Source organism: Malaya genurostris, chromosome 2 (genome assembly GCF_030247185.1).
Source record: "Malaya genurostris strain Urasoe2022 chromosome 2, Malgen_1.1, whole genome shotgun sequence".
Taxonomy (NCBI): domain Eukaryota; kingdom Metazoa; phylum Arthropoda; class Insecta; order Diptera; family Culicidae; genus Malaya; species Malaya genurostris.
This window is the reverse complement of record NC_080571.1, coordinates 314,548,057-314,566,869: the sequence shown is the minus strand read 5'-3', so window position 1 is coordinate 314,566,869 and position 18,813 is coordinate 314,548,057. Positions and strand designations below refer to the sequence as shown.

The 18,813-nt window shown below is 37.2% G+C and overlaps 2 protein-coding genes across 2 annotated transcripts; both read right to left on the bottom strand.

Moving 5' to 3' along the window:
- Nucleotides 1-268: 268 nt before the first annotated feature.
- LOC131431174 (beta-1,4-galactosyltransferase 2) lies at nt 269-2,868 on the bottom strand. The gene is made up of 2 exons (XM_058596731.1): nt 2,653-2,868; nt 269-2,594 (listed from the first exon to the last, which is right to left on the bottom strand). Exon 2 carries the CDS (start codon nt 2,501-2,503, stop codon nt 1,547-1,549), a length of 957 nt encoding a protein of 318 aa, XP_058452714.1. The 5' UTR covers nt 2,504-2,594; nt 2,653-2,868; the 3' UTR covers nt 269-1,546.
- Nucleotides 2,869-13,179: 10,311 nt separating this feature from the next.
- Nucleotides 13,180-15,124, bottom strand: LOC131431173 (WD repeat-containing protein 55 homolog). The gene is made up of 4 exons (XM_058596730.1): nt 14,950-15,124; nt 13,989-14,852; nt 13,778-13,929; nt 13,180-13,718 (listed from the first exon to the last, which is right to left on the bottom strand). Coding segments are annotated over exons 1-4 (1,362 nt in total). The 5' UTR covers nt 14,952-15,124; the 3' UTR covers nt 13,180-13,374.
- Between the last annotated feature and the right edge of the window lie 3,689 nt (nt 15,125-18,813).

The following is an 18,813-nucleotide window of genomic DNA, read 5'->3' as shown; positions in this document are numbered from 1 at the left end:
CAAGAAACGTGAGAAAATTATTCTCCCTACCAATGTCTCCCATTGAAGGATTTTTGCAGATGCATTTCTTTACTCACAGCCAACTTACCCAAACAGTTATTACTGCCAAAGAATGTGTAGAACACCCAAACAGGTTTGAGCCTCCACTAAACAGTCAACCGAACGACATCTATCAATATTAACAAGAACAAATTGTTCAATTGTACCCACTCCGCAAGGTGCCTACTATCTACCCGAAACAAAAGATACCGTAATAAAACTTCCCAGCTAGTTTGGAAAAAATCAACTTTATTTACGCTAGGGCCAAAGTTTCTATTTTCACTCCGTATGAATTTTTGATCAAGATCTTTTAAGTAAAACAATTTTTTGTGAGTCGTCTATTTCATTTTTCCTTCAATGTGCGATTCTATCTGTTTGTCTAGTTCCCCATCGCATGCTATCCAAATTGTAATAATTTATTTTGTTTAGTCGTCACTGTTGCAACTATGTTAATCAAATTTTTTGGACGCATGGATAGGGTCCTATGGACGCTTACTGTTCATCAGCCTATCATATGGTGTTGTTTGTGCTTATTGTGCTATCAATCTTGTATTAGTATTATAATCCAATTCTATTTATATTAATCAGGCGAAACACTTTGTCTAGAGTTTGGTGTCCTCTTGCAAAACACTTTGCCGAGAGATCGCCTCTTACTAAAAACTTGATTTTCTAGTGTTGGTTTATTTGCAAATTTGAAAATCCTACTTACACACTAGATTTAAATTTAGCAGCTAATTCTAATAGTACTAATCTATATAAAACTGTTTTTTTATCTGAAATACTTCACCTATCGCTTAGCGGCTAGCCGAAAGCTATCGACATAGTTCACGCTTGGTGCTAGTAGATCGTTCTGCAACTAGAAAGCCAACTTTTGAAATAGTTAAAATGTGAAATATTTCAATGCAAATGTAATGCTGGAGTAGCGTAAGGCTTTGCGTATATTTTATCTTCAATATTATTCCCCCTTAAATTAAGTTTGACTTCATATTTTTCTTATAAAAATTGACAAATAGTCTGGTTATTCTATTTCCATATTAATCCCGCATGCCATTTTTTTCAATGTGAACATTCTCACAATGGTATAACTTTATGAGATCAGTAAGAGTGTATTGTTTTGGAGTAATTCTGTTTAAATAAAATACATTTGGTTGAACATGGAAAACGAACTCATATCTTAAGGATATATTAACAAGAGATTTAATATTTGTAATATTTTACTCGCATAAATCATACACCCTTAGTTTACCATCATAGTTACCGTTCAGACATGTAGAATGAATTTGTTGGGTTTACCCTCAACCGATTCGTATCTGAGCAAAGAATAGAAACACAACTTTGGTACTACTTCCTGCTTTGCCAACTCACCAATCGCTGTTTCACCGCAGAATGAAAATGATTTACTATTAGTCAAGTCTAGCCGAACGCGACAAAATCGATTTTAATGTGAGCATCGTAATCGTTGCCACGTTGTAGCTTTGCAACAAACAGGACTTATTACATCGCCAGCTTACGTTTCCACCAAAACGTGTGTAAATAAGTTGTGCAATTTATAACCGACTTCCTTGTATACCAACGAGTTCAAACCATCGGTGTGATACCTTAAATGTCCATTTCTGAGAAACGCCACTCGATCCTTGTTCGGTTGTTCCTTGCGGTGCTTGAGCATCGTGTACCGGCTATACTCCGGGCTAAATCGGCAAATTTCAATCTGTTTGCTCTCCAACCGACTGTAGAAATCGTCATCCTCTCCGCCCCAACCGCTGAACATGTTGGACATACCGTTGACCTGCATGAACTGGTGCGACTGTATGGCCACCGCTCCCCCGAAAAGACCACGGTACGGTAGATTATACCGGAATACGTCCAAACTCGAACACATGTGACGCGGTTGCCGCGAGCAAGCGTACAAATTGCCCAGATTCTGCGGCATCAAATCAACGTCGTGCAACACCAGGCAAGGATAATCCAGCTTCATCGCTATCAATGCTCCAATGTTGAACAACTTCGCTCTATTGAATGGCTTGGGATCGTATTGTTCGATCACAAAAATTCGGTAGTGGATCCTCTGTCGCCTAAGGTAGTTGTGCATGTACATTAAAAACTCATTCAGTTGCTGCTCCCGTTGCCGATAACAGATAATTATCGCGGTGCTAAAACTGGGAAGACAATCATCCGGGTGCCATTCGCCACCCAACTTGATATTGTTGTTAATTATCTCTTCGGTAAAAGGCCTCCGATAAAGGTACACGTTTTCTTCAATCACATCACTGTAGTCGCATCGTATACCGTTTCGCATCAAACTCACATTCTTTGTGGTTTTTCGTACCAGCTGATCGTAAATTTCCTCCCCATCTATGTACTCATACCGACTGGCGAATCGACCGGGCCAAAGCAAAAACACCAACAGCACACAATAAGCCGCAAAAGCGTAAATTTGACGTGAAGAAACTCGTAGCTTAATCATACTACAAACTTCCTTTTCCCATACACTCACAAATACTTACGATACTGTAATACCGGGTTTGGGATCACACTTTCAGTAAGATGACCGATGTCTGAAATGGATGTTGATGAACATATTTTAAACCTTCCGAATAATACTTTAATACTCACTCGCTCCAAAGGACGGCAGAACTATAAATTCAATCTCAGATGAAAAAACAGAGTGTAGAAACAGATCACGTGGAATCAATAGATAAGAAAAACATAGAAACTATATGCGATAGGGATATTTTGTTGTTTTTCCAGCACGAAAATCCATTTTCAGCTAACGATTGATTTATTGAGTAAAACTAGGACTGCAGCCGATTATGCTGATGTTTTTGACAGTTTCTATATTGACTTATGCTGTTTTGTGTATATAGAGGAGAGCGCATATGCATAACATCATTGTCAACATATGCGGCAACTAGGGTTGCCAGTATTAATAATGTTAACAGAACGTGGTACAAAAAATTATGTCAACATTAAGGGGGTTACCTGTTTTTTGTTTCGGGTATTAAACATTTTTAATAATTCTTCAGCTCCTGGAAAACACATTGTGTCGGAGCAACTAAAATTTTGACTAGAGAAACATGGACTTCCAATTTCTAATTTGAATACTATTGATAAGATGATCTCAAAAAAAATGCTTGCTCAATATTTTGGTATTGTAAATTAAGAGAGAATTTAATTATTATCAAATAAAATTTCATTAACATATACTTGTAATTAAAAGGTTAAATAAATTTGTGAACAATAGTGTGTCGCAATAATATCTGAATAAAATCTAATACTTTTCAATGATAAAAGTTGACTGTTGCCAAAAATTCATGGTGAAAAAATTATGACCACTTCTTTGGTACTGCCGAAACTAACCATTAATTTTTGATCTCTTTTATGATTTCCTACACACTTGAAATGTAATTTTGATCTCGACAAAAAAAATGCCGAAAACGAACGGCGAAGCAATATTTTCCTGAAATTTTAGCTAAGATAGCATTTTCCAAAATACTCGCCTCAATATTTCCAAATTCTCGGCAATTCAAATGTTGTACTGATATTCGGTTATGTAAACTACCGTGTTTACCAGCATTTGGTCGTTTAACCGAAATCAGCAAATTAATGATATCAACTTACCGGAATCTCTGTAAACAGATTTTAGACAACCGAAATTCGGCGATTCATGAAAATAGCCATTTTCTCCTCAGTGCAAAAACTAAGCGATGTAAATTAGTGCATATGTGGAATCAGTTGCAACTAAAAATTGAATCCCAATACAGCGATATGTTTCGAACAAATTTGTTCAATGTTCGACGATTATTCGTGACAAGAAATCCCGCAGAGCATTCTCACGGGATAAAGATACTCGCAACGCTAATCTACTGCATGGAATCAATTTTTCAACTTTTTTTCGCCTCGAACAGTCATCGGGCGCGGTTCGCTTTTTCGAGCGCTCCGCAAGTAATTTATATTTATTTATTTTTTGACGCGTAGTCTACGTCGCGCGCGGGCTTTTTTTTATAGCCTTTCGGACAAATTCTATCTAGAATAATGAAGTGCGGTGTAAAATCGTGTGTTAATATTGACGATCGCTTCCTTTGGAAATGCGAATTCTGTGAAAAATCGTACCATTCAGCCTGCATCGGCGTGCAGCGGCATCAAGAAAATTTTATTCTGGCATTTATGGTACCAGTGTGTGCCGACTGTCAACATTTAATAAGGACAGGAGCTGAAACTCTAAAGCTACTTCATCAACAGGAGCAACTTCTTAAGTACACAAAAAATCAAACGGAAACGTATCACCGGACCACTGCAGACATGAAAACCCATTACCTGGAAATATTCGACAGTGTCGAGCGCTTGCTCATCGACGTGAAGCAGTCATTGTCCAGTATCAGCAGAAACGACCACAACATTTGCGGTAAAGTAGGTCAGCGCATGCAGTCATTCGAGGCCTCGTTACACAGTGCCATAAAAAACGTTAGCGATTTTAGTAAAGTAAATGACCAGCACATCCAGGAAATGAGCGAACGGCTTCTTCGCCTCGAAGAAAAATTCTTACGACCTACCAAATCTGAAGTCCCTGCAATAATACCTAACACTATTCTGGAAGAATTGAGAGATGAAGTCAAAGCAATATCGACTTCAATCTCCAGTATCGGAACCAAAGACCAAAATACCAAACCTAAGTCTCTAGCTGAAGAACTCAAAGAGAAGGAAAATCAAACATGCGACAGTGGCTGGCGCTTCATTGGAAGTAAAAAAATCTGGAAACGAGACTGGAGTGTGTATGATAAAAAACAGCGCACTCGACGGCTGCAAGAAAAACAAGCAGAAAAAGCAAACCTCAGACGAAAACAACGGAAGCGGAAACAACAAAATAATACAAATTACAGTATACGCAGTAAAAACAACAACTACACCAACAACAGCAAACACGACAACAACAACAACAACAGCAGCAGCAGCAACAACAACAACAACAACAGCAGCAACAACAACAACAACGACAATAATGTGCACTACAACAGCAACTTGAACACTAACAGTAACAATACCTGCCACAACAATAACAATAATGTGTCATTACAATATACCTTACCCTTGGACAAAGACTTACTAGCAGCTGCACGGGTTCAATTCTCCGGGAATCCAGGTGCAGATATTGCCTCAAAATTCATAAATTTTCAAAAAGGTGAAACAATCAACCCTTACAAAGGAACAAGAAGTATTCAAAACAACACTACTCCGGTCTTAGGAAGTAATGACATCAAAGCTGCCCCACCCACATCTGCAATATCACAGAACATAAATACGTCTGCAATATCACAGGACATAAATACAGACAGCCAATTCGAAATTGATCCAATGCGTCCTCCCATTGTACGTCTTACTTCACAATCTGCAAATGGCGACGAACGCTTCTTGAAAGCAAGACTTCGTGACCCGAAAATAATGCACGTCGTCCGTCTGTATTTGTCATACATGAAAAATCAACAACCTACAGTATGCATCGAGGGTATGACACCAACTAGTATAAAAATGCTATTAGCATCAGAAGGCCTTCCAACAACACCTGACCACCTCCTACGAATCTTCATCGAAGTGCATCAGGAATATGGAATGGAACCTAAGGAAGCGCAGGCCGACCTGGACTCTTATGGGAAATTTTTGACAAGTGAACACATCCGCCGACTCCAACTAATCCGGGAAGCCGAACACAATTTTACAAGGCCGAATTTTCGGAAATAACGACGCCCTTTGACGAAGGAATAGACACCGAAATTAGTAATGTAAGTATTCCAGAATTCTCAAAAACTTCTTCGCTTCATAGACAAAATGTGACTGAAATTTTGGTCTATTGCCAAAATTTCAACCGCATGAAAAGCCCGGCCAAAATGAAAGAAATTCATCAAAATTTAATAACCTCCTCTTTCGACGTAATCCTTGGAACTGAAAGCAGCTGGGATGAAAGTGTTAGAAGCGAAGAAGTATTTGGAAATAATTTTAACGTATTCCGGCACGACCGAAATTTATCTCTCTGTCAGAAAAAATCTGGAGGTGGAGTCCTCATAGCCATAAACTCTTGCTTTACTTCTGAAGAAATTATTACTCCTAAATATAAAGAATTTGAGCATGTATGGGCCAAAGTCTCAATATTGGGAGAAGAACATATTTACTGCTCTGTCTACTTCCCACCCGAAAATGCGAACAAATTCTCTTTTGAATTATTCTTTCAATCTTTAGACACAATTATTTCGAATATGGAACCTGAAGTAAAGCTTCATATTTTTGGCGACTTCAATCAACGTAATGCGGACTTCATTTCTGACATTGAAAATGAATCAATCTTACTTCCAGTCGTAGGAGAAAACCCAACATTGCATTACTTTTTCGACAAAATTTCTAATTTTGGCCTACATCAAGTAAACTCCGTAAAAAATCAACAAAACGCATATTTAGACCTTCTTTTCACAAATTGCACAGAAGACTTTTGTGTGAATGCATCAAACCTGCCATTATGGAAAAATGAAGCATTTCACACCGTAAGTGAATATTTATTATTTACACACAATGCATCCCTTCCCTACGACTTGGAATATGAGGAAGTGCCGGAATACAATAAAATTGACTTTGAAGAAGTCAAGTGTAGACTAAGTATAATAAATTGGCGGAACATACTGAGTACAGAAGGAAATGTCGACTTCGAAATAAACAAATTCTATCACATTATAAACAAAATATTATCCGAAACTTTGCCCATGAAAAGAAGAAGAAAAAATCATAACAGCAAATTACCTGTATGGTTCAATTCACAACTAAAACATTTGAAAAATAGGAAACAAAAAGCGCACAAAACTTACAAACAAGAAAAAAGTGACGCCCATCTTCAAAATTACTTAAATCTATGCAATCAACTCAAAATAGCCATTAACACAGCACACGAAGAATACAACCGCAAAATTGAAAACGAAATAAAGACTTGCCCTAAGAACTTTTTTAACTACACGAAAACTAAACTAAAAAGCAACAATTTTCCATCTCAAATGCACCTCGACGAACATGTAGGGAAAAATAGTACAGAAATCTGCAATCACTTTGCAAATTTTTTCCAAGAAGTATATACATCTTATTCAGAAACTGACCGTGACCGTGAATACTTCTCTTTCATACCTGCATTTTCCAACTCTATCTCTGTAAACTATCTATCAGAACATGATATTTCGACAGCACTGAAAAACTTAGACGCCTCAAAAGGGCCTGGACCTGACAGCATACCACCAATATTTTTAAAAAATCTTGCTGAAGAACTTACACTACCACTACAACTACTTTTTAACTTATCACTTAATAAATGTACTTTCCCTAAAGCATGGAAATCTTCCTTTCTTGTACCAATATTTAAATCTGGTGCAAAATCTAACATTCGGAACTACCGTGGAATAGCAATTATCTCATGCATTCCAAAATTATTTGAAAAAATTGTAAACGAAAAACTTTTTCATCAACTTAAAAATGTAATAACAAACAAACAACATGGCTTTTTTAAAGGCCGCTCAACTACAACAAATCTCTTAGAATTTATGACATTCACACTGAATGCAATGGACGCTGGCAACTACGTAGAAACTCTTTACACTGACTTTAGCAAAGCCTTCGACCGTATTGACATACCTTTACTTCTACACAAACTACAAAAATATGGCATAAAACATACTCTTCTTGAATGGCTCAAATCATACTTAACGAATCGTGTACAGGTAGTCCGCTTCCAAAACATACTGTCTGAACCATTTAATGTAACTTCTGGCGTACCTCAGGGTTCTCACTTAGGGCCTCTCCTTTTCATTTTACATATAAACGACATTTCCTTCATACTAAAAAATCTGAAAGTGCTTATATATGCAGACGACATGAAACTCTTCATGGAAATTAAAAATATCAACGACGCTGTAATATTCCAGAACGAAATCAATCTATTCCACATTTGGTGCTGCAAAAGTCTACTCCAACTCAATGTAAAAAAATGTAACTCAATAACTTTCAGTAGGAAAAATGAAACTATACCTATAAACATACATCTAGGAAATCAACTTGTAGAAAAATGTAAAATTGTAAGAGATTTAGGCGTAATCTTAGACTCCAAGCTCACTTTTGTGGAACACTACAATACCATAATCAATAAAGCTAATAGCATGCTGGGCTTTATTAAACGCTTCAGTCATAACTTTCAGGATCCATACACAATTAAATTATTATACACTACATATGTCAGACCTATTTTGGAATATTGCAGCCTAGTATGGAATCCATACAATATTATTCACGAAGAACGCATCGAATCTATTCAAAAACAATTTCTTTTATATGCACTTCGTAAATTAAACTGGACAGCATTTCCTCTACCATCATATGAAGCACGCTGCATGCTTATCAATATACAAACACTTAAAGAACGCCGCGACTTTGCAATGCTTTATTTTATCAGCGACATTATTTCTCAACGCATTCAATCAGCTCCATTATTATCGCAATTAAATTTTTATATACCTAGCCGCCAACTACGTTCCAGGAAATTATTTTTAGAAAAACAAGCTAGAACAAATTATGCAAAATACAGTCCAGTCAATCGAATAATGCGCCATTACAATCAATACTGCGAACATCTTGACCTTACTATGTCAAAAAATCAAATCAAATCTAAGCTTTGTCGTAGAAATAATGTGTAGTATGTAAGTGAACATTGTAAACAATTTATATGTAGTCTACATTTGCTTGACGAAATAAAATAAAATTAAAAAAAATTGGATTCCGGTATGGTATATTCCCTTAAATATCCCGGAAGAGTGTATCCATTCTACTGTGTATATGTTTTACAGTATTTTCTTCATGTGATATATTGTTTCCATTTATTCCATTTCCAAGCCTATCAGTTCAACCGCTAATATAATTGTAGGAATCAATAAATCTATGATTTGAGTTTTAAATGCAATGTTAAAATCTTCGATAACTTCGGTAATTCCTTTCCGAAAGCGACGAAGATCTCGATAATTTATAGTCTTCTTCAAAACCGAAAACCTTCCATCCGCACTCCGCCAAAGATGTTTCCCAGCACCTTCCGCTCAAAAACACCTAGTGTGCGTTGATCCTCCTCAAGCATTGTCCAGGACTCGTGCCCGTAGAGGATAACCGGCCTAATCAGCGTTTTGTAGATAGTTAACTTCGTACGACGGCGAATTTTGCTCGATCAAAGCGTCCTGCGCAGTCCAAAGTAAGCACGATTTCCTGACAATATGCGTCTCTGAATTTCTCTGCTGGTGTCATTATCGGCAGTCACCAGTGAGCCCAAGTACGCGAGTAAGCTGCATTCTTCTCGGCCACTAACTGTTCACATTCGTCATCGAACCAGTCGTGCCTTACGTTCGGAGCCGCCGTACCTAGCGTTGCTGATGCAGTACTACCTATGACGGATGTCTCTCCAGACATCTTCAAGAGTGGCTGCACTAAGCTGCTCTTCCGTTGGTAGTGCCACTGCACGTAATCTTGAGCATCCCACAGCCGCTCGATGTTAAACCGCGACGTTCGGTATCGACGTTTGGTACCCACCGTCGAAAGTTGTAAGCGCATGCATACAGCAACCAAGTAGTGGTCCGAATCTATATTCGCACTGCGGTAGGTGCAAACATTTTTTATGCCCAAGAAAATTTTTCCGTCGATCAAAACGTGGTCGATTTGGTTTTCGGTCTGTTGGTCAGGTGATCTCGTGTGGAGGTCCTTGCGGGGAAAGAAGGTGCTTCTGACTACCATTCCTCGGGAGGCCGCAAAGTTGACACATCGTTGGCCGTTGTACATTGCCGGTACATTGCCTCCCTTCCTACCTGGGCATTCATGTCACCGGTGACAATTTTTACGTCCCTGCGTGGGTAGCCGTCATATGCTTGTTTCAGCTGCACGTAGAACGCTTCTTTCTCGTCATCGGGTCTCCCTTCGTGTGGGCAGTGCAGGTTAATGATGCTGTAATTGAAAAAACGGCCTCTAATTCTCAACCTACACACGTTGATTGGATATGTATATGTATTGCATTAATAAAAAGTAATGTGCATTTCAAAGAATTTTTATTTTGTTGCAATTGCAATATAAGTGAATTGTCGTCACAATACTGACTTATTGAATGATCACTATCAATCCCCATAAAGTGAACAATAAATCACGCGTTTTCAGGGATAAAAGCCACATATCAACATCCACATTAAGATGGAATTGCAGGTGAACTATTACCACAGACTAACAGACATGACAGTATGAGTAAATTCTTATAAACATAATTTTTCGTGATGCACTAGTTCCACCTATATTGTACTGCGCGAACTATTTACTATCTGTACACCCCTTGTGTTATGTACAAGTTTGTTTTACTAGTTGGTTTCCATTCGTTTGTCAGCACCGATCAGCTGCTTGCAGGGATGCCTGATTTCATCAAAATATTTGAAAATGAATCGTCACAATAAATTATTGGATAACGTTGATAATATATTTAACTTTTTCGCGATGTTGGAAGGTAACCATTTATTTGACTCAACGTTGTTCATCTAGACTATTTTTATTGTGTTGGTAGTTTTCACCCGAAATTAAGTGGCGGCAGACCAGAAGCAAGTAAATATTGTAACAAAACGGGTTCGATTTTGTCTTGCGTTGGAGGATGAGAAATAGACACAATTATGTATATAGTTTTGGCAATATGTATTAAATCTGTATCCTGCATGAAATTCGCATGGACGTATACAAATCAATACATTACAGGTAATTATATATGAATGGCAACTCTGTTGGTAAATGAAAAAATTAAACACAGTCTAGATGACAGACAGGATGTTTTTGATAGGGTAACGTGGCGCCATCATGACACATGTGAGTACTGTCCCAAATAAAGGAATATTCGAAATGACCGTTAAAATGATTGAAGAATCTAATTTGAGTGTCCTGTCTGTTAGTCTGTGCTATTACTGATAGAGTATAAATTTTAACATAAGACGAAAGAGATAAACTTTCTCTTTCGTTTCTAGTTGTGATTAACTCAGCGAACACGAATTCTTCTGAAATTCGAGAATTTTTCTCAACAATTCTTCATTTAAGACCTTCGGTTTAAATATTCTAATAACGGTCGCTGAAATAGAGACTATCTTTGGTTAAACCATTTATTAGCATTCACTTTGGAGAGATTCTATATGACTCGGCGGTCGCTGAACGTCAGTCATAACAGTAATCGAATAAAAAATGTTTTCTCTTTCGTTTGCATTAAAATCAATACCCTAACACTCCATTACTTGGGCTTTTTAACGTATTTACTGCTAGTAGCCTTCCAACTAACCAAAAGTTCGAATAATGGAAATAATTTGGCTTGAGCAGCTTACGAAGTTCATAAATAGCATTATAATCAGCCCATTTTTTTAAAGTTATCATCCACATTTCACGCAACGCAACCGAACGATTTTTTAAGCTGCTTCTAGAATACATTGTTCAGTTTCTATGTAGTGAAAAAAATTACACAGATCTTGTTCTGGACTACCAAGCTCAAGTTGCCCAAAGTTCCACGCGTACTCTTAAGCAACTAGAAAGTACAGGTGGAACTTGTTCTGTTCTTTGAACTGTCAAATATAACCACGTGTTTTCTAAGGCAGCGAGAAAATTCAAGCGCAACTTGTTCTGTACTTTCAAGTTACCACAATTAATTGTATTAGAAACAGAATAGCAAATCCTATTTCCCACATGATTTCCATAACGTTTCTCACAAAACATTAATACGAGATCAGTGTTGGTAGAAAAACAACATTTCGAAAATCGTGAATGTAATTTTCGCAAGCGATTTTCAGCCAAAAAAATCATTGATCAATCACTGAAGAAAAGTTCACTACTGATTTTTTTCAAACGCGATTCTCACTGAAACTGATCTCACATGGGAAAAAACAGTTGTGAAAAGTCTTTAACTTATAAAAATCACCGGAGAAGTCTCGTTAAAGTTGACGGAAGTTGACTGATCGTTTGAATGATGTGATGAAAACAAACTAATTTCAAAATGGCGAATGTGCATTTGTGGTTGTAAGTGAGCTGTCAGAAAGGTTCATAATATCGAGGAAATGTGACGAAAAATTGAATCTTTGACAAACTTTCACTGATTTTGCAATATGCTGCACAAATTTTAAAAATGTTTCAATTTGCTAGAGAAAACACTAAGTAGCGAGTTTTATTTTTTGCTCGAGGAATTTTTTTTTGCTCAGCCAAAATGATCCCGATTAGCAATGATATTTGGTTCGATAACACGATTAAACAGTGTTCATATTAAAAAATTGAGAGATGGTTCGCTGGTCGGAATTATAGGAATTCAAGTGAAAATGGATAGAAAATTTTGGATTCGATTCAATTTTGTCTATTATTTTTTTTTGTTTCAATTGTAGAGGTTTTAACCCTAAGGTCGTTCGCCTCTTCGGCCCGGAAAAGCTTTCTGACCCTATGTGCGGGGTTGGGAATCGAACCCAGGTGGGCTGCGTGAAAGGCACCGATTTACCCTATCCCCAATTTTGACAATTAATTTATGCAAGATTGTAAGAATCTCCGAAAATTAAGAAAATTCAAACATTTTCGTTGCGAAAATAATTGAAATTCAGAAGAGTCGTCCCTCTCTGATTAATTAGTAAAAATTGTCCCGAAGAGTATTTTTTTTTGCTCACCAAATCGATCCTTCCTGAGATGAAATTGAAGAATCTTTTATTTTTGCTCACTAAACCAACGATAGGGGCTGCTACTGTATGCAGCTAAGACCTCTAAATTTCTCGCTTTTCGAATTTGTCCGATACCAAAAAAAACTGTACAATTATTCCCAGGAATCATCATCGTAAGCTGAAGATAAATTGTGCGGGGTTGGGAATCGAACCCAGGTGGGCTGCGTGAAAGGCACCGATTTGCCCGATCCCCAATTTTGTCAATTAATTTATGCAAGATTGTAAGAATCTCCGAAAATTAAAAAAATTCAAACATTTTCGTTGCGAAAATAATTGAAATTCAGAAGAGTCGTCCCTCTCTGATTAATTAGTAAAAATTAAGTACGCTGAAGATAGATTGGGACAGTGTAGAAATCTAAAAACATCTCATTTTATATGAGTCTCAAATCAACAGATTATATTTTCATGCAATCATTCTATGAAACAGAAACCGAAAGCAATTGCTATTTCTGTTTTTTAATATTTTTGCTCTCAATCTATCATTGAGATTATATCCGTGAATGCCTTTGACACAATAATTATCGCTAAGTCTAAACTTTACAAATAACTTTCAATATATGTATATATTTGCTATATTTTATTCTGCCAAATCCGCAAAAAAATCCGCTTTATTAGTCAACTTCGAAGAAGGTAAATTGTGCTTCATCGCTTTCTTATCCAGCTTGCTGCCGTAGTCGATGTCATCGAAATCCTCGAAATAACGGATATTCCAGAAGCGAATATCATTATCATGCGAACTGGATGCAATCAGCTCACCGGTGCTATTAATATCTAGCATTTCGACGGCTAGCGAATGCTGTCCCACAATTCCGAGTACGCGGCCCGGTACTAAATGCATAGCCCGCAACCTACCATCTTCGCCTCCGGTTACAGCTATTCGCTCCGTTATGGGGATCATTTTATTGATACCAGATTGTGGGCCTAAGACAACGTTAATTGAACTACTTGACTATTTATTTGCAATCATAATTGTTTCCTACCTTTGAATGCATCACAATGATAACCAAATTGTCCCCAATTGAACGTGTAGAAGTTCCCTTTCGACGATCCAACCACTAACTTGCTGTCTTTGCGGAAAATTCCCATGCAAGTCAATTCTTCTTCGTACGGTTCCGATTGAACGTACATTTTTCTGAAAAACAATAGCATTTAGAAATCGACACCACGTTTTTGCACGACAAATCTACTAACCTTTGCGGTAGGTTGATTGTCGTCAAATAGCCATCACCGCTGGTCATTAGCAAATATTTTCGCTGATCGTTGGTCATAATACGGCTAATAAAATCATCCACTTCTTTTAACGTGAAGATCACTTCTTTCTGACGTAAATCCCACATTTTAAGCACACCAGCGTCGTCACCAGTGGCGAAGGTATTTTCACTTATGAAACTCATTGTGTAGACTGGTTCTTCGTGAGCGTCTTCCCAAAACCGCTTCAATTTACCAGTTTCAACATCCGTTGCCATTATAGAACGATCACGTGCAGTTGTGGTTAACGTTTCACCATCCAAACTGAAATCTACATCACGGATTGATTTCGTGTGTACTTCATGAGTTTGCACTAATGTGCACTCATCATTCGTAAACTTGTACATCATTACATCGCCCATAGTAGTACCCACGGCCAAAAGATCCTGCTCTGGGTGAAAGCATAGTCCTGTTACAAAATCTTCTGTTTTGATATCTGGTGGTTTTGACCTGGGCTTCTTGATTTCCGTGATAATAGCCTTAATAACCTCGTCTTCTTCCATATCCTCATCATAATCATCGATCGCTCGTTTTGGGGCAGAATTTACAGCATTACTTTCCTCCTCGTTAGCGATTGGTGACTCTTCTTCCAAATCCGAATCATCGGAATCGTCTGTCTCACTGGATGATGTCCCAATTGAAATATCACCCGTCGGGTCATAATCATCGTCTTCTTCCTCGCCGACATACGCCACTGTTGGAAACTCTTCCATTATATACGGATCGACAATAAGCTCCGGCTCCGATACAGTGTCAAATTCATCGTCATCTGAATCACCTCCCAAAGAATTGCCGAAAAAGTGTCTCCTATAAATTGAAAAATTTATTTACATTTCAAGACTCAGCAAAACTCTCTATAAGTGAAGGTTAGGAATCATCGTTGAGTACAAAACAATACAATTACATTTTATCGCGAATTTTAAGGCCGTTAATCTGCTAGCTTTCAGATGATTTGGTTTCCGATATGAGACACAGCTCCAAATATTATTATAACACCAATAATTGATATTTTTCACGTGTTGAAAAACCGATCGGCAACAGCTTTGTTTTGCTTATACGAGAGTAAAAGGACATTCATAAACACCGTGCAGTACTAGAATGACGTTCGACACGATCACGACGTTGCAGTAAGGGTGATCACTTATGTGAATGAACTCACACTCTTTGAACATAAGGACATATTCAGTAGTGTTCTAGTTCTAGATGCATAATTTATGTCAGTAAAAAAAAATACAACGAAACTCAGTTGAATTGAACAATGGGGAATAAGGTAACACAAAACTAAAGGTAAGGATATCAACACTATTAAAAAAATGCTGGGTAACAATGTAATTTCCTCATATTGAAAGAGGCGCGTTTATATGGCGCGCATGAGCTAATTCGGCTTGACACAAATTAACGGGGAGGGTAATACCGACGACACGACCTGCCACTCGTCTATTAAAACTGTATCGCAAATTTAACTACCCCTCAGTAACTGGTAATGTCAAAACTAAGTCGTTTGAAAAAATACTGAAACTGGCAACAAGTGCTAAAAATTATTGATTTTGAATAACAGAACCATAGTTACCAATGTTGTTCTGTTGAAAAATAGATAAATGACTTTATCAGAAATGTTCCAGGTAAGGTATAAATGAAATATGCATTGCCGACAGCTTTTTAAAATCATTATTTATATTTCAGCTTACCCGTTCGGAAGTCGAACATCATGTTCGTAGCAACTAAACAGTGTTGCTCGATAAGATAGTTTTTTTTTATTAATAACGAGAGATCGCTCAATTTCAAGCCGAATATTCTGGTGTCTGATCGTGTCGTCTAATACGATGATGCCCACAATCAACCACCATATAGTCAATTAAATTCGAAATTGCGAAAAGATTCTATAATAAAAATGAAAATAAACATTTACGCGTGTTCTGCAAAGAACATAACTTTTCTTTTGTTTTATTATAGTATTTTAAATCTATTCGAGAAAAGTGCACTTCTGAGGCACCTGCTTTGGCAAAATTATGCAATGCATGTCATGTCTTGGATCAATCCTCAATTTATAAATTTTAAGATGATTTTTTCTCATATGTGTTTATTCAGCATCAGATATAACTTTTCGTCCGCATCAAAGTGAAGGATAAAGTTATTTTTGTCTAGCTATTGTCCAAAGTTTACTCTTGATGAAACTGAAAATACGAACATGTCATGAGCTCTTAATAAATACTTACTTGTACATCAAGAATGCGATCGATTGACTAGATAACAGATATATTTTGTTTGATCTGTTTATAATCCGCATTCCTAAATTATTTACAGTGTTAATTGTAAATAATAATACGAACCATTCCGCACACTTTTTTCAAACTGTTTGTTTATTAATGTTGGGGTTACTTGGTAACTAGTTCGTAAAAACTTAAACAGTGTTGCACGAGAAGATTATTTTTTTCATTATCTAGGGGTCACTATATTTGTGGTAACTGGCAGTAAATCTTTAACGGACAATTTTAATACCAACTTTTCTTCGGAGTGTCTGGTCGTGTCGTCGGTAATACGTTTTGGACAGGGCTGTAAAAAGCTGATTGGAACCCTTTCCCCACCAAAATGTAATATAAGGAAACTATAAGGATAAGGAAAGAAAAACTCGTTTTACTTTTTTACGTTTTACTCGTTTTTCAAATATACAAAAAATAGAGCGGCATCGTAGACCAGTTTTAAATTTGACAGAAGAACTGGTCGAATAAATAAAACTAGAACGGCTTGCTGCGGATACGTTTGTTCCAGTTTCTGCTATATCTTCCATATAGAACTTCTAGCTGCTGAATTTACTCTAACTCATGCTTGGTTTCTTCTACGCAAACCAAACACCAGAGTGCTCACCGCCTTGTACACCTCTGTTAAAAATTTCTGCATCCACCTCAGAGAACTTGATGGCTCTGCTCTAGCAATCGCCCCGGGCGCGCCGGTTTTTAGGGGGTTGCAAACCAATCCTTCGGGCCTTGTTGTTTTTTGCTCGTCTGAGTCATCTTTCCGCAGATGGAGTTCAGCTTGTTTTTTCTCACTAGAACAACTAGGGGGTGGCAAATTTCTTCGGTTTGCTACTGTACTCAATACTTTGTTTCGATGTAAAAATGTGTGATTTATCTTAAATATTTCTCAAAAACAGATTATTATTGCATCACATCACATTGAGATTGCTACAAATCTTTTTTGCTGGGTTCATGAACTGAAACAATATATCAAATTATGATTGTATGTATGGATTTGAGCAAAATTTACTCAGGCCATGAATTTTCTCGCATTCTTTCACTCATTAGAGTAAGCGTTGAGATGTACAGGAAAAATTGCAAATATTTTATAAGTACAAAGACAAACGACCAACAGAATCACTGGTCATGTCGTTAGCTTATTCATCTAACAAATCTTTTTTCGCGCGCATGAATTTGACATTTTTCTCACCTAGTTGTATGTGCGAATTTCGATGCGGACTCGATTGGAGGTGCCATGCTAATAAAAAAAAAGATATGTTGCTTATGATATGTTATGACATGGAAAATGTGAGAGCTTAATACCGCGATAATAGGATGTCCTTTGCTTTACTTAGTATGTTCCCATTGATGTTTGCATTGATGAATCTTTCTAGGCACCACGATTATCATATCCAAACACATAAGTTTAGTAATAATGATCGGCCAAGTAATGATAATTTAGGTTTCTGCTACACACTTTCAGGAATTGTCCGAGCCGAATTTGATTAACTACAGAGATAAACCAGAAGCGTGTATGTCGCTGTTTTATGAATGAGTTGAAAGGGCTGAATTTATCTCAATTCTGAAAATGTAGTTTACCATTTCGGGAATAATTTTTGACATGCCAAAATGTCAACGATCTTTCGAATGGTACCATGACTTCCCCACTCTTGATGGATTGGAGTTGTAGCCTGTTTACCATTATTTAGCAGAAATTTTGTTGATTTCATATATCTGTTACGGAAAAAACTGAAATAATTAATCGTTCTGATCAATCATATCCATCGAATTTAAGAAAGTTTTAACTAACCTTTTTCAAACCGTTTGGACAGAAGTTAACAATTTTTAGAACAAATGCGAGAATAGAACGCCTCCGATACCCGCTCAGTTTGGTTTTCTATTTACGTTGATATAATTACTTAATAACTAGTGTGTAGCAACCAGTACAGAGAGAAAAGAAAAGGTTTAACATAAACAAGGATACGCTCAATAATCTATTAACTGGAGTATAATCACAAACGAATTTCCAGACATGACAGTCACGATCTTTTTTTGGTGCACATCTACGGTCCTCCGTGAAACTGGCACCAATGTTGATACATTGGTTGCACTGCTGAGTTCCCATCATACATTCATAATGCAAATGTCAAACCGTGAGAACCCTTTCGATTCGGTTGCTCATTTGTATATATTGAGATTTTATGGCACACTTTGGTTGAAATGGTAACAATGCAATTAATCTCGCGCTCCACCAAGCGGTGAGTGCGGTCATTTCAGAAGGTACCGGGAACGAACCACATTTTTTTTAAATATTTATAATCACGTACATGTCTTTATTATTTATCTTTGGTATAATCACAGACTAACAGACAGGACACTCAAATTAGATTCTTCAATCATTTTAACGGTCATTTCGAATATTCCTTTATTTGGGACAGTACTCACATGTGTCATGATGGCGCCACGTTACCCTATCAAAAACATCCTGTCTGTCATCTAGACTGTGCTTATTTTTTTCATTTACCAACAGAGTT